Raw genomic sequence first — 16,902 nt, 5'->3', positions numbered from 1 at the left:
AGGATGCTTGTGAAGGCCTGTCTAGCTTGCAGGGAGTCAGTAGACTCTATTGGTATGGCTAGACTACAAGTTTGTGTCAGAGAAAGGTATGCAAAATGCGGAGCGCATTTTGCATATCTTTTTTCCGATTCTTTTGTTGGAAGAAGCTTTTCCAACATTTGGCCTGTCTAGACTGGGCCAAATGTTGGAAAAACTCCTCTTTCAAAAGCCCCCTTCTTCCTTGTAGAATGAGGAATACAAGGGCATCCGAAAGGGCATTCCGCAAAAAAAAAGCAGAAAAGCAAACACATTCTTTGGGTGTGGCGAAGTTTTTTTGGGATACCTCCAGTATCCCTAAAATCCCCCACAATCTAGCCGTACCCTAAAAAATCCAACATAGACTCTAGTGAAATAAATTCTCTCTAAAAGAAAGGTATAGATTTTTCTTCCAGCCATTTGCCTTTCTGCTTGATAGAAAGGCCTATTCACAATCATTAAAACACTTGTGAATGGCACAGAAGACTTTCAGCTCAAGCAAAATCTTCGGCTAATGTAAAATCTTCTGAAATGATGGAGGTTTTTCTGACAAACTTTGGAAGCGATGCAAAGCCAAACACTGACAATGGGTATGCAAATGCTTACCCAGTCCTGCAAAGGGTGTTCATTTCACATTTTGCATTGGCCAGCAGAAATGCTCTTCTAGGGTTTGACTATTTTTTCAGTTTGGTAGAAGACAAAGGGTATCAGACTGTTGCAATAGGGAGGAGATACAAGACACAAAGGCTCATGCAGCATTCTCACCTAAATCTTATCAGTAGAGTGGCATTAATAGTAATACTAGAAAGAGCTGGGCTTTTTTTTTTTGTAGTTGTAAAACATTATTGTAATCTGAGCAAAAGCGGGCAAACTCTCTGATGAAAGTGATGGGGGAAATGGACATTTACATTATAAACAACATAACTTTTTGGATTTGTAGTTACCTTACAGAAGTGGAACATCGCCACTGAATTTAATCCAAAATGCAAAGAGCCAGCATATTTATTTGCACTTATCACACGAATGAGGCAATGACTATAAAATTCAAACAGACACATAAAACACATGTTTACATCCCTTATTCAGGAGACTCCTCTAAGAGTTCAGTAAGTTCAGTAGTTTTTGAAGGCCTTGTGCCAGGACTTATCAGATCAACCGAGATCAAAGTTTAGGTTAGATTGTTGTATTTGTATATCTTTCTGTTTTTTTTTCATCCAAGCAGATTATATCTTCCACAGGCTTTACTTTGTGAACACATCTATTTCAGTCTGGTCTAGTCTGACCAATTAGAACGAGGGGTGGAGCATGCCAAGAGAGAGAGAGGGCCTGATTCTGATCAAAATTACACAGATGTAAACCCAAAGCAATTCCACTGAATTCAGTACAGTTTCTTGGTTTACAACACTGTAATTGACATAAGAATTTGGGCACATGTTTTTTGGTAGTGGACTGAACAGGGGATTTGGGCTCAGAAACCTAGATTCTATTCCCAATGTTCCTGGTGACTTGCTATGTGATATTGATCAATGGTATGAGTCTCTCTGAGTTAACCCATTAGAAACATAGGCAGAGCCCTTCAAATCTGCCAATATCCACTTTATATCCACAGATGTGGATGTGGATACCCATGACTCACTTTTGTGGATCTGGGGACAGATGTGGATACAAATTTTGTATCTACAATACTGCAAATTTGCAGCTATTTGCTTTATATCCACAGATATCTGCATCTGCAGTTGTGGATGTGAATGTGGATATCTGCGACTGATTTTTGTGGCTACAGAAGCGGATATGTGCAGGACTTTAAACATATGTCCTCACTATAGTAAAATGCATTGAGGCTTGTAGGTGAAAAGCACTCAGTGTTTTTATTGTATTTTGGCTTTCCCGAGACCAGATACTCTTACCTCCTGTTCAAAAGAACTGTCACCTTTTTTGCTCCAGCGGCTCAGAAACAATGTCAGATATCAAATTAAAGCCAGCCATTTCAGAACTGTATTGATCAAAGAGGAAATGAAACAAGTGGCTTTGTGAACGGAGCAGGTGTTTACCTAGAGAACGATCTGTTTTTTCCATGTGGTTAAGATAAACTGATGGAAACAGCAGATCCTAACCAAAGACCAGGGTCAACAGAGAATTTAAACCTATGCTGAAAGTTAAGCAAATGCTTAAGTCTTATTTACATGAACAAAGCATAAGGATATGCTTCAGTGCTTTGTTGAAGAAAGAAGGCTTGCTGAGTTGGGGCCCGAAAGGGAAAACCAAAAATGGTTCATAACAGAATTAAAGTACAGAGTGCCAGGTGGTGGTGGATGCCCCTGACTGGTCAAACAATGCCTTCTTCTAGCCTGCCTAATTGGTCATGACCTTAGAATTACCTCTGTGGACTTCAAAAGCATGTCCACTGCAATCTCAAGACAAGGTAAGAATTCCACATTTCTAGTCAGATGTCTGGTAATACTCTCTCACAAGTGCCCTCTTATGTCTGTCATCTGTCATGTAAATTCTGTTTCTGGTCATGTTACACCCCCAAAAATTCCAGATGGGCTGATTTTCCCTTAATGACTCCTCCCCATAACTAGCACCGAAAAACCAAACCAAAGGGTCTATCTATACATTACTTTAGTAAAAGTCTCATGTTAAAAGTTCTTTATTAATCATTTAAGTTGTGATTGGTTTAATTTTTAGAAAGAGTCCTTCTTCTAAATTCCACGGGTTGCTGGTTAGGATCACCATGGGCTGGGCTAAACTCTTGAGTCATAAATGTGAAACTTTTAAATTTCTTCCTTATGACAAAGGTATTCAGAGGGGAAAACCTGAATAACATGAAGGCAGCAGTTTGCCAGGGAGCTTATGGGGTGAACTCAAGCTGAACAATCTTTTCCTAATTATCCTAATAAAGCAGCATTATGAGGCATTTGCTGTGTTCCATTGGGAAAAAAAGTTATGTTAATAGAAAACAATGATATTTGATCTTCTCTGTACAAAGCACTTTTATGACTCTGTTCTCTTTATGAAAGCTTCTTGGTGTAAAAATGTTAGTTTGTGGTCAGTATGTCCATTGTGGCTTATTTACTTTTTTTTAATCCTCTAGTATTATTTTATCAGGCTCTGGGTTTGACAAAAATGCTTCATTCTACCACAAAATACCAACAAGTTTAACTTTACTGTTAATTTATATTGCGAAATATCTGAAGGTACGTCTACATTTGTTCCCTTGTTCGGATTAGGGATGCAAATGTAGGCAACCGAAGTAGTTAATGAAACAGGGATTTAAATATCCTGCGCTTCATTAACATGATCTCGCCAGCGCGCTAGTTCAAATCACAGCTGATTTGAACCAGGAAGTGCGCGCTGGGACATGTTAGTTCAAGACAAAGCCCTTGGTTCAAACTAACGTTACTTTTCATTTTTTGAGGAGTAATGTTTTTTGTTAGCAGATTCTACCTTTAAGATAAAGTGCACTGGGTAGAGGAAGTGACCTTAGTTTGGGTGTACTGTACCTCTGAATAGCCTTATGTTCTTGCTGACATACTGATTAACATAAGGGGGAAAAGAAGCAGCACCAGATATCCTGACAATGTAAAGGGGCATGAAGGTAGTTAATTTCTCATCAAATTATACAAATACAGCCTGTGGGATTCAAATTCTTAGTAAAATTAATATTGGACCACTGAGACTTTAGTACTAGTGTGTTGAATTAAGGACAGCTAGTCAATTAAGGACAGCTAGCCATCCTTAATACTCACAGGTTGGTGGTGTAAACAAAAACAAACAAACAAAAAATCACCCCCAGAACAATTCTGTAAGAAATGGTTTACATGGATAGTGTTATGTTATATTAGTTGTATTGAATTACACTGAAGCATTGTGATTAAGACTCCAAACAGGTTTGCATGGGAGACTCCTATTGGCTGCAGTATTGCTCTGATTGGGCTCGGTGATCTGCCTGCATGAAATGGATTGCGAAGTTGGAGCCCAATAGCTAGGGCCCTACTCAATTTCTGGTCTATTTTTGTAAAAGTCACCAGCATAGCATTTAAAACATGGCTAGAATGTCACGGTGTTTTAACAACCATACCTATATTTTTTTTTAAACAGAAAAATATAAACATCTAAAGTCCTCAAGACTCAGCTTTTCTCAGACTGGGGGTCCCAACCAGAACTATTAGGGGAAGGGCTGTAGTATTGCCACCCTTACTTCTGCACTACCTTCAGAGCTAGGTGGCCAGAGGGATGTGGCTGTTGGCCAGGCACTCAGCTCTGAAGGCAATGTCACTTCCAACAGCAATGCAGAAGTAAGGGTAGTAATACTGCTGCTTTTATACCATGCCATCAGAGGAGCTGACAGCTTCCATGGGCCACTGGACAAGGTGTGGAAGGCTATTTCTGCACTCCCAGAAGGTCCAGGGCCTTAGGTGGATGGGGCAGGGCCGTGTAGCTGGTATTCCTATGGTGATTTAAAAGGCCAGGGTTTCAGGTCCCTTTGAATTTCTGGGACTCCTGGGGAACTGCCTGCTTTGTCCCACCCTCCCATTGGTGGGCCTGTATGCTATCCTCTGGGCTGCCATCAGAGCTGGGTGCCTGGCCAGCAGTCGCTGCTTTCCAGCTGCCCAGTTCTGAAGGATAGAGATCAGATTTCGTGGGGAGACCAGATTTCATGGCTGTGAAATTGGCATGGCCCTGCTAATAGCTAAGCCATCAATGATATCATTGATTCAATTATTTATGGAGAAACCCTGTTGACGGTGGCAGGTGTCACAGCTGCTCCCCATTCAGGATAAGTGTAAAACATAATTAAGCCCCTTTGTGAAGTAGACAGCTGAAACAATAGAAGCCACCACCCAAAAATAGGGTTCACGCAAATCTAGTTAGGAATTTGAATGATGTGGGCAGAGGGATTTCATCCAATCTGAGTGCAAATGGAGAGAACTGGGTATTGTTGGATGGACCGATGCATGGGAGAGAGAAATAATAAAAACACCACAGAATCACACACAAGGAAGCAATAGAAACAGCCAGGGAAGCACTTGTCATGTGACTGTCTTTTGGGCTGAGTGTTGGCTTAGAAGAAGTCTGAATCTGTGAGCAAAGAAACTGTCTCTTGTTGATTGATTCCTTTTGTGTTCAAGGGAATAGGTCTTTGTACATTCTTCCTAAATGAGCAGGGATGGAGCATAGAAATACCTGACTCCATCATCCCCTTCTAAAGGAAACAACCTGCAAGACCTGAATGTTGGCTAACTGCTGACGTCAGAAGGGGTAACAGCACCTTTAAACTATATTTTGGCTAGCAAGAACATTACAGTGTGTAAAATTTACAGAGTAATTAAACACATTACAGTGTGTAAACATATACTCAACTTCTATGGCTTGAGTATACATGTCAGACTAAAAGAGCAAAATGTTTCCATTTGGCCTTTGAATCTATGCATGCATGTGTAAGACAGTGGTATCTCTATATTAAAGTTACAACTGACCTTCATTAACCTAGTCCTATTTTTGCCTCATCATAACTTTAAGCTAGAAAATAGGTTTGGCCTCAAACTTTGTAGATTTACCCTCAAGATAATGGAGAATGTTCTTGCAAAGTTTGAAGGGAAAAAAAGTATGATGGTTGGTGTCAGGGATTTTTAGCATCACCCTGATTTGAACTGTTGGCTTTATCTGTATTTTGGGGCAGGGACTTTCACTGTTTGGCCCATTCTGCTAAGCACTATACAATGACCTTTCTTTGAACTCCAGGTATAAATATTAATGTTTCCGTATACCTCATCAGCCTGTCTGTATTCATCTGTTGTTTTTAGAGTGTAAGCTCTATGGGAGCAGGGACCATCTTTTTGGCACAGCGCTAAACTCAGTGGGGCCTTACTCCAGGACTAGGTGCTAGATATCAGAATGATTATCACTTGGATACTTTGAGCTCTCTAATCAATAGTTTAGAGACCAACTTGAGCTGAAACTAAAACTAATTGCAAAATGGGGCTATGTCTAGAATTCAAGCTTCTTTCGGAAGAAGGTTTTCCAGAAAAGATCTTCTGGAAAAACTTTTCAAAAGAGAGCGTCTAAACAGCAAAAGTGCAACAAAAAAGCGATGTGCTTTTTTGAAAGATAGCATCCACATTGATAGGACGCTATCTCGCATTTTGGTTGTGATTACTGTGGATGGAGTGGCCACCAGGGCACCTGTGCTTTTTCCTGGAGGCCTCTTCTTTTGAAAAAACACTCTCTTCTGTGTCCACACAGGCCTTTTTCTGAAAAAGCTTTTTCGGAAAAAGGCTTCTTCATCGTAGAAAGAGGTTTACCGCTGTCAGAAAAAACCCTTTGTTCTTTTGACTTTCTGTCAAAAGAACGCAATAGCAGGGTGGATGTTAGTGTAGTTTTCCCCTAAAAATGGCCATTTGAAAAAAACCCCAAACCCTCTGCAGTGTAGACATATGGGAGAAAAAAAGTCATATAAAAATGGTAGGCCTTTCCCCCACCACTGTTCACCGAAGTGTTAAATTATTCAGTTTCCCAGTCAGCTGTAGCTGAGATCTGATGGAAAGCACATCATCTCCCAAAGATTTGCCCTCATCTGGGAAATGACTTGGCTTACCTTCTGTTTTGACTCTGCACACACGTGTTCCCCTGGTGACATCACATATTGGGCTTATTAAATTTCACAGAGGTCACAGGGGATCAGTGGTCCCCGCAACACTGTTGCTACTTTCATGGTTTGCAGTGGGCAATTTCTTTGTAGACTACTTAATGGCGAGAAATTTGTTGGTACAGAGTCTGGGGCCTGCATAGGTCATTCCGGGTAAGCGAAAGTCTCCTGCAATCCAATCAGCCCCCAAAATGTGGCAGTTTGGAGGCCCAAACCTATAAAGGACTATCTACCCATTAATATGATTACTCCTATGCAGGGTTCTAGTGACCTCCCTGCCCCCCCACCATGAGAAAATAGTTCCTTCCACAGGTGTAACCCTTTGTAGATGTATTAACGCCGGGGACACATCCCATGTACACTCACCTCACACAGGCAGCCCTGCCCATTGGTAGGTCTCTGCACCTGCACCCCCTCTGCATTGCTGCATGCAGTCACTCTCTGGCAGGTTCTGCAGTGACTCAGCTCCCCAGCCAAGTCACACACAGTCTGTATGTGAAATAGACACAAAGCAGCCCCCTTCTGGGGTAAATGGCCCAATAGGGCCTATGATAGGACCCTTGTTGGCAGTACTTTCAACAGTATCGTCCTGAGGCTCAGGTCCCCAATCAGTCCAACAGCACCGAGCACAGGACCCTAGTTATTGCCCCTTCTGGGCTAGCTGTCCAAGTGACTCTTGCTCAAGGGGTGTTCCCTGCTCTGATATGCAGCTCAGAGACTCTTCACCTGGTGCCCCAGCTGGGACACTGTTTGTAGGTCAGTTACGCTTCCATGGGTAACAGAGGTCAGCAATTGCTGCTAATCTTCTGGGTTGTCAGCCAATCTCCAGGGTACTCTCTTGCGTGGGGTTTTAGCCACTGCAATTGTGCTGATAGTGGGTGGACCTGTACCCCTCTCCACAACAGGCCTGCTTCCCCCCCACTCTAGCTCAGCCAGGCTGCTTGCCCAGATGCTGTCAGCTCCCCAGATGGCTGGGCTGTCACAGGGTTCTGGCACCAGCCCGGCCTGCTGGGGGCTTCTGCAGGCTGATGTGGGGCTCCAGCCCTGCACTGCCCTGGCCGGGCTGCCAGTCCTGCTGCCCCCAGCCCCAGCTGGCATCCTGTCATTAGGCTCCTGGGCTCTCTGGTCCAGGAGCATCCAAGGTCCAGTAGGATCATGGATGTTGTCGGAGCAGAAAGTGCTATTTTTGGAGGTGCAACCTATAGTAGAAACACGTGCACCACTTGTGGGCACTGTGGGCTGTGCTAATCCGCTAGGCTGCATTTGAAACCCTCCTTGGTGGCTGTGCACTTGTGGCTGTGCAGGTAAATATAGCAACGCCAGCCAGCCAGGGGCTAACCCTGGTGAACTGCCCACCACTGAAATAACCAATAAGTAGCAGCCCCTTCTTACTTCCCTTTAACTGTTTGCGACTGTATGTCCCTGAGCCCCTTCTCCAGTACATTCCTTGCAGTCTGACTCCAACCAGCACTAATCAGTCCAGCCAAGATTATCATCCTTGCTCCTCCAGCTCCAGACAACAACTGAACTGCTCTGTCCAGAAGCTTCTTTTTACAGGAGCTTGCTAGTCACAGATTAGCTGCTTCCCACTAGCTTCTCTAGCCAGCTTGGAGGATTCACTTCTACTGCTCTTTCCTAGGGCAGAGTGTGGTAGGTCCACGAGGCCTTCAGCAGGGCCCTTGGCCTGGTTCAGTCAATGATGTCAAAATGTTGAAGTCAGCCTTTCAGGCTAAGATAACTTAATAAGCCACCCCAGCACCTTTGTTTGAATTGGGCTGCTATGGTTTGGAAGTACAGGCTACGCTGCAAGTGGAGGGATAATGCTTAGCTTAGGCCAGGATGAAAGTAATTTATATTTTTTACAGGTACTTTCCTATCACAACCCAACTCCCATGGAGGGGAGGGGCTCAGGGCTGGGGGTGAGGCTGCAATATCACAGTACCTGTAAGAAATTTAAGTGTGGAGGTGGAGTGTGAGGGGCTCAGGGCAGAGGATTGGGGGTATGGAGGGTGCAGGAGTCAGGACATAGGGCTGGGAATATGGGGAGAGGCTCAGGGCAGGGAGTAGGGAGTGCAGGAGTCAGGGCAGGTGACTGGGATTGGGGAGCAAATGTGGGGAAAGCGCTTTGGGGCCAGGTTACCTTACGTGGCTGGTGGATGGGTCCCTGCCCCAATGCCCGTTTGCTGCCACAGCGGAAGGCTGTGTGGGGTCACTGCTGCAGAGAAACTGGCAGCGTGCGAGAGGCCCTTTGGCCTGCCATTCCCTTTCCCTTGGCTTCTTCCCAGGAGCCGTTGGCAAGTGCTCATGCTATGGAGAGCACGTGCGCTGCCTGGCATCCACTGAGGGGGCAGCAGGACAGGTGCAGATGCACCAGTAGCCCGGCTGGGAGTGCGCACGCCTCCCCTACGGAGCACCCTCAGCTGGCCCTTGTACTCTGCCTGTCTCACCTGGCTGTGTGCGTTGGGTCACCAGCACAGCCTGCAGCAGGAGCCCGGCTGGGAGAGCGCACTGCAAGCTGTGCTGCCTGCCAGCCAGCTCTCGCCAGAGCAGAACTCTGTGGCGCACCACCTTGCTTCCACCGCTGACTGAGTACGTGTACGAGTGTCCTAAGAAAAGGCATATGGCACTTTCAGCAGCACAAGCTAGCTGTCTTGAGTATTGAAGGTCTTAGATGGGATTGTCTTCAGGTAGCTAATCTGTGCCACCATGCCTGATATTTTTAATCCACTGGATCTATCATAGCTAGTGTGGGTAGAACTACCCACACATGGGACTATGCTTCCTAGATGCAATGTAGAAATACCCTCAGATATATTCTCACCATTTCCCCAGAGGGCATGAGCTTTTGCTTGGCCTCTGCCCTGCTGTGTGTTTTCCTGCAGACTGATGGTTAAGTGTCAGGAGGAGTATGGTGAAAGACCCCTTTGATTGTAGACTTCTGCATTGAGCTGATCAGGTTTTACCCTCAGATTGCTCACCGTTATGAGACTTTCTGCATTCCTTTTACAAAGATGGTGGAAGGAAGGAGGCAGCCCCTATCAAAGCTGAGAACACCACATGACTAACCACAGCCACTGCCTGAGTTAAGTGTAACTTCTGGTTTTATTAGTGAACCCTCCCCTATCACTTTGTGCAACTCTGTTAAGTAGATGGAATAGCTTCTTTTCTAGAGGCAAAAGATCATTTAATAAAATGGAAACTGCAGATTGTTGCAGGAAAATCCAGATGCAAGGGACCCAATTAAAACTCTATAGGCAGCTGTCAAAACAATGTTTACAGACTAATTCTGACTCCAAAGGAAAATAAAACTCTCTTTAAGTACCAATTATCTGAGGGTATGTCTACACTACATTCCTCTTTCGAGAGAGGAATGCAAATGCAGCTGAGCAAAATTGCAAATGAAGCGCAGAGTTGAATTTCCTGTGCTTCATTTGTATAATTGCATCCGGGTGCTATTTCAAAATACCCTATTTTCAAAAAAAGAAACGCTGTCTAGACATGGTTATTGTGAAAGAAAACCCTTCTTTTGAAATTACCCTTACTCCTTATAAAATGAGGCTTAAGGCTAATTTCAAAAGAAGGGTTTTCTTTCAAAATAACCACGTGTAGACTGCGTTTCTTTTTTTGAAATAGCGTCCGGATGCGATTATGCAAATGAAGCGTGGGAAATTCAAATCTGCTCTTCATTTGCAATTTCGCTCAGCTGCATTTGCATTCTCAAAAGAGGAATGCAGTGTAGACATACCCTGAGTTTTGAGAATTTCTAAACTCCTCAGAACATGCATCCAAATTACTTTGTGGATGCCTTAATCTTCACAGAGGGACATTTTCCCTTTTGTTAATGAAGGAACTTTTTTTTGCTTGACAAATGGAAAACGTTGCCACCTGTGAGATGATTATATTGGGTTGTTAAGTGGACTCTTAGTCTGTGGCTGAGATTTTTAGAAATTCTGGCTTCAGGCCAGCTCTCAAGAGGAAAACTCTTAATGTTTGTTTTTTCCTGTAACCGAGATTGGATCCGTAGATTATTTTGACAGTGCCACAACAAATTGTTTTATGGAGGAAAAGTGCTCATGTTTCCTCGATCTCTGGAGCCACTGAAGCAGAAGATTGTGATTCTCGTTATGTGAACAAGATGTTCTTGATGTTGATGCTGTATTTTCTCTCATGTATGCGTCCATCTGTGGGGTACATGGGCGTGCTTCCATGTTATTTATTTATTTTTTAGCATGGATAAATTAGCCTTCTCTTTTAAGAGGAGCACTAATCTAATGCAGCTTGAGCCTGTATCAAATCATTACTATTACAGATTTGGATCCAATTCCTGAGCTTACTTTATATAAGCTAGAGCGGAATTAATTATTTGCTTGTTGAGATGCATATTGAGAATGGAGAATTTGTTCCTTGAACCTTGTATCACAGAAAGAACTCAGAGTGGTGGTTGATGCAAGGAGAGATTTTGACCCAGATGCTCATCACACCTTAATTGAATTTATATTCAGACGCTTCAGGGAATGGAAGATTCTATAGTCTGGTAGTTGAGGCACTCACCTAGAATGCAGGTGATGAAAATTCAGCCCCCTACACCTCAGTGCTTATTTATGCAAAGTGGAACAGCTTGAACAGGAGAGACTGTGATATGAGAGCCTTCCCTCCACCCTTCATATCAGAAGATTGCATAGCTCAGTGGCTAGGGCACATGCCTGAGAGGCAGGAGATGCCTATTCATATTCCTGTGTCAGATCAAGGAGAGGGAGTCAACCAGACCCTAGGTCTCTCACAGCCCATGTGAGTGTCCAAACCATTGGATTAAAGGTAGTTTGGGAGGCCTCTGCCACCTCCTTTTCTCCCCAGCTATTTTGTGAATCTGCCGTGGATTTTGCCTAGTGTCTTTAATAATAATAAAAAACCTCTGGGTCAAAACAAAATGTTTCCTGCGGACATTGCTGAAAAGTTTTGATTTTTCAGTTTGGTCAAAACGCTTTGGCAAAACTTGAAATACATTTGTGAAGTTTTGGGTGGACTGAAACTGAATTTTTTGTTGGCTAAGCTATTTGCTAATAATAATAATAATAATCACCCAACACCATGACTAATCACCAGTGTGTGTCCCACTGCTGGCACATCTTCTGGGGCCTGCTGCAATCAGCCTGACAATGAAGTCAGTCTTTCTGTCTATACTGGGTTCTGAGTCTTTGCCTCTTCTTCCCTCTTATCAGTTATCCGGGCTCTACCCTGTATTGTAACATGGGGTGCTCAAACCTACAGTTTTTTATTGAAATAGGGGCTGTGTGTATGTGTATGTTGAACAGAATAGTTTTGAGCTTTCCCATGCAAAACAGAGAAAAGAATTTAGATATAAGACAGGGTAAAAGGTTCCTGAAGTCAGACTGCCAGATAAGGAGGAATATTAGGTAAAGAGGCTGGGTTTGTGCTGAAATAAAACACTGTTCTAGATTTGTGTAGCTCTCCTGCAATCCCGGATACATCTACATTGTAGTTTTATACAGCCCCACAGCTCGAGCCTCACAGGCCTGAGAAAGTTTCGGGAGTTTTGTTGTAGTGCAGACATATCCTCAGAGATCTTATTCGAGTGAACTAGTGCAGACCCTTATAAAATGCCTTTTCTGTTTAGTCAAATTTTATTACAAATTACATATATTTGGAACATCGATAGAAAAGCAAGTACATAATCTATTTACAATTGCTACATATTTACATATAATATATACAGATGGTGAATTTAGTAAAATATATGAGCAGAAAATAGAAAATATAGCAAATATCTGTATGAAACTGTACATGGCTTATTCTCATGCCCTTTAAGTGTGGCTGTATTTTACTGTAGCAATAAATACAGTTCTATATTTACAAATTTTATTTAAAAATGAATTTTAATAATTTCAAGTTAAAATATCTGATCAAAATATTTAAAAAATTGCTTATAAAAATAAAAGACCCATAGTAGCCTTTTGGTTTGGATAATCTGCAAATTCTATAAATTTTTCTTTAACAAGTATTTAGAATTGTAACATTATTTTGCTTCTCAAATCATTTTCAAAACTTCTTCAATATAGCAAGCTGAGGAGAAATTTTACTGACATTAAACAGTGCAGCACAGATGGACCTCAGTAAAAATAAAGCTAAATAAACATGCTAATAAGCATTGTGCAGTGGTAGACTGATACTCTGTTTAATCCATAGTGGTTTTGGGGATCATTCTCCAGCTGTATGCTGGGCTGCTTCAAAAGCCACAAGAGATAGAGGATTAAGATAACCATGCAGTCGGCTATACCAGACATAATTTCTGCATTTGTTCATTTTTTTCCAGGATGCACATGTCAGCCAAAGTCAACTGATGCCATCTGTAACTTCAAAACTAAACGATTTTTTTTCTTCACACTGGCATTTCTAGGCATGTCAACAGCTGGCAACAGATTTTCATTGTGAAAATCCATTCTTTGGATGCCAGGGAGTTACATACGTAACACATGAAAATAAAAGACCCCCTGTAATTGATCTTCTTGATTATTTGGGTCCATCTAAGCTAGGTAATATTGTCCAAATGCAGTTTTATCCACATGGAGAGTGATGTGGCCTTTAAACTAAGAGGCAGGTACTGCACCATTAAACATTGTTGCTCAGGGAACATTTAAACATGCATAACAATGTCCTATTTGATCTGCTCATGAAAGAAAAAGTGACATCTATGGGAAAATGAGATTGAAAGAACTCCCAAACATAGTTATGTCAAGGTAAGCGCTAGTCTCAAAAGGAAATAATCGAATTCCATTGCCTGGGAATCTTTAAAGCAGAGAGGGCAAAATATCAGGGGGCTTTCCTTTCTAAGGGCGCGTCTACACAGCAGGGCAAAACTCGAATTAAGCTACGCAACTTCAGCTATGTCAGTTGTGTAACTGAAGTCGAAATAGCTTAATTCAGCTTTTGGCGCTGTCTACACAGCAGGAAGTTGAAGGAAGGACACTCTTCCTGTGACTTCTCTTACTCCTTGTGAAATGAGGGTTATAGGAGATGGAGTAAGAAGTCCTCCTGCTCGCCATTATTATGAAATAACTGCTTGTAGAGTAGACACACACTATGTTATTTCAGAATAGCGTCAGTTATTCCAAAATAATGCTGCTGTGTAGACATAGTCTAATTGTCAAGGTTCTGAGAGACATAATTTTATAGGCCTTGATTCAGCAAGGGATTCATAGAGTCACAGAACTTAAGAATAGATTATCATAATGGTCCCTTCTCGTCTGACCTATATAGCGCTAGTGACAAAACTTCCTGAATTAATTCCAGCTTCAAGTACAATAACTGTATTGAACTTGGCCATCTCTTTTAGCACATCTTCCACTCTTGATTTAATTATTTCCATTGATGAAGAATTCGCCACAACTCTTAGTAAATTTTCAACATTCTTTTTGAATTGGACACAGTATTTCAGTAGCGATCACATCAGTGCCAAATCCAAAGGCAGTAAAACGTCTCTACTCCTACTTGATACTCCCTTATTTATATAGGTTGGACCTCCCAAAACCGCGACTCCCTCATCTGGCAACAGCCATGGTCCAGCAGGACCCATAGGTGTTCCTGGACCAGGAAGTCCTGTCTGGAAGCCCCACTGGGAGGGCTGGGGATGTAGCAGCCACAGCAGCCCTGACAGTGGGGCCAGGGATATGGCAGCCTCGATTGTGGGGCTGGGCAGTCCAGGTTGTTGGGGCTGCAGCAACATGGCAGCTCAACGAGGGGGCGGCTGGGTCAGCAGCGGGGAGGGAAGGTGGACTGAGGAACCAACAGCAGAGGACCTCCTCTGGTCCAGCAAATTCCCTCGTTCAGGACCGGTCAGGGTGCCAGACCAGAGAGGTCCAACCTGTACATGCACATACAGATTTTTGTAATGGTTCTAGTTTTGTAATCAAAATTGGTGTAGTACAAAGTCAAATGCCTTACAAGAGTAAATATATTACATCAACACTATTGTCATTATCAACCAACTTGCATACTCATTAAATGGCATCAAATTGTTTTGACAAGATCTATTTTTTAAATTATATTAGACTTTAATGGGATTGGTTATGTGCTTCAAGCCAGGCAAATGTTTAAATACGTTGCTGAATCAAAGCCATAGATGGGCACATTTAAAAAACAATCACAGCATAAAAAAAGCACTAATGGACCTTGACCAACCCCATCTTGGGAACAATCTGTTCTTAACATTTTAAACTCTAACTCAATGAGCTCAATTAAAACAATGGCAATGCCTCCAAGAAAATATATTATTTTTGCTCTTGACTGACAGATGCCTTTTCTGAAGGGCATGTAAGAGAACAACCAAGCTGACTATATATATCCTAGCAGCTTTCAGGCTTCCTCTTCATCCCAAACAAAACTGGTTTTAAGATTTCCTAAGCAGGCTGACAGGCTTCATATTTTGGGATTTCAGCTTGCTGCTTGTTTTCTTTAAGTTTTTTTTAAGTGTGTGTAACAATAATCAAGAGCACTTTTGATTCTACTCTCCAGCACACGTACACACACTCACCTTACATTTGGGATTGAAAAATCTGTAAACATACATACATTTATTTTTGCCCCTGAAACTAGTGACACGGAACAAAAGCTACCGATGAAAGATTACAGCTTTCTGTCATTTGATAAGATGATGGCATTAGTGAACTGCTAGTAGGCATGTCATATGATATGCTGGCACTTGCAAATGTGACCAGGGCTTGAGTTGAGTCACAGGACTGTTTCTCTACATCTTCTGAATTTACAGAGATCAGACTTGTATGTTTTGATCTGCTCCATAACAAAGTTTGCTTTCTGAGACTTCCCAGATCTTCCTTGAAATGTGGATTAAAAAATATATAAAGAAGCGGGTTTAGACATGCAGGCAGTGGGACAATCACTAGAAGAATGGATTTAATTACTTCTGGACTAATAAAAGTGAGGTTTAATAAGGAGGAAAAAGTTAGGAAGGCCACAGGGCAATAGAGAATGCAATTAGTAAAAAGTAACAATGCTATGTGCTTGATTGTAGAACAGTCCCAAATACTCTCTAGCTCTCCCTTCTCCAAACTACAGTACAGTTTTGTATAGGCAACAGTCATCACCAGAAAGCAAAGTGAATTTAGTAAGACCAGTGCTACCATGAAACCCATAGAGCTGGGTTCGCCAAATGGCAAAGGTAAACAGAGTGGAGACACCCCATATTTACTCTCACTGAGAAGTGGTACCACTGCAATTATCAGTGCCAATATAAAGCAAAAGAAAATGGCTATTTTCACACTAGCAAGAGAGGATTTTGTTTCAAACTTTGTAGCATACTTTACGGAGAACCCACGTTCGAGTGCTGCCAGAGTAAGGAGGAAAATGGAGGTTTCTGAAGCAAAAATGGACAAAAGGCCAGTGACTTGGCAACCAACTCCGCTTTCCCACCAAGCACCATACTGAGCAAAGCTGCCAAAGGTTAATGCATCCACACTGGCCAATACACCACTGGACAGACCCATTAGTGTGTTTACAATGGCTATCAGTCCTATTAAAAGTTTTATAGAGGAAATATACAGTGGAGATCTGAAGACTGTTGCAATTAACAGTGCATTGCAAATAAATGCCAAACCCGCTATGGTCCACACTCCAATTCTGATTAGCCAGCTACCAAACAGATGGTCACAGGGCTTGAAGGCACCTGCAAAGACAAAAAAGAGAAATAGGAAAAGGAAATAGGTGAGAGTGAAGGATTTATTTGCAACATTTTAATGTCTCTTCTTACCTCAGGGAGAAGGAGCATTTATCTCCTTCAGCACACACTGATGTGCAGTGGCTTCCAACCTTCTTTTTTTGGTGCTTCCCCAAAAGACTGTCTCTCCTGTCCATCATGACCCAGAACAGGAACAATTCCATCCCTTTTTAATGTCCCTGCCCCATCCTGGTCTATATTATGGAGTTATTTTCCCTTATTTCGAAATAACAAGGGAGCGTCCACACTACCAAGAACGTTATTTCAAAATAACAGGCTGGTTATTTTGAAATAACTCCTGCTTTTCATATGGAAAAACGCTAATTTTGAAATAGTTATTTCATAATAGTGTTAGTGTGGATGCTCCACTGCTGTTATTTCGAAATAACTGCTCCCCAGAGTAATTCAGACTAATTACTCCTTAGTGCTTCTTGGAGCTCTAAGTCAAGGTAGCGCGTCCACGTTAATGAAGCCTGCCTTGGACTAATTT

General features: G+C 42.4%; 1 protein-coding gene across 3 annotated transcripts in view; it reads right to left on the bottom strand.

Moving 5' to 3' along the window:
* Positions 1–12,283: 12,283 nt before the first annotated feature.
* The window catches only part of LGR5 (leucine rich repeat containing G protein-coupled receptor 5), a 151,632-nt gene continuing 147,013 nt past the window's right edge, over positions 12,284–16,902 (bottom strand). For all 3 annotated transcript variants that reach the window (XM_075931817.2, XM_006121555.5, XM_006121556.5), the window contains one exon: positions 12,284–16,361. In XM_075931817.2, the coding sequence (XP_075787932.1) occupies positions 15,271–16,361 (1,091 nt within the window). In that variant the 3' untranslated portion in view covers positions 12,284–15,270. The remainder of the gene's footprint in view (positions 16,362–16,902) is intronic.

Source organism: Pelodiscus sinensis, chromosome 1, assembly GCF_052426305.1.
Source record: "Pelodiscus sinensis isolate ZL-2025 chromosome 1, ASM5242630v1, whole genome shotgun sequence".
NCBI lineage: Eukaryota > Metazoa > Chordata > Testudines > Trionychidae > Pelodiscus > Pelodiscus sinensis.
This window is presented reverse-complemented; position numbering and strand designations above follow the sequence as displayed.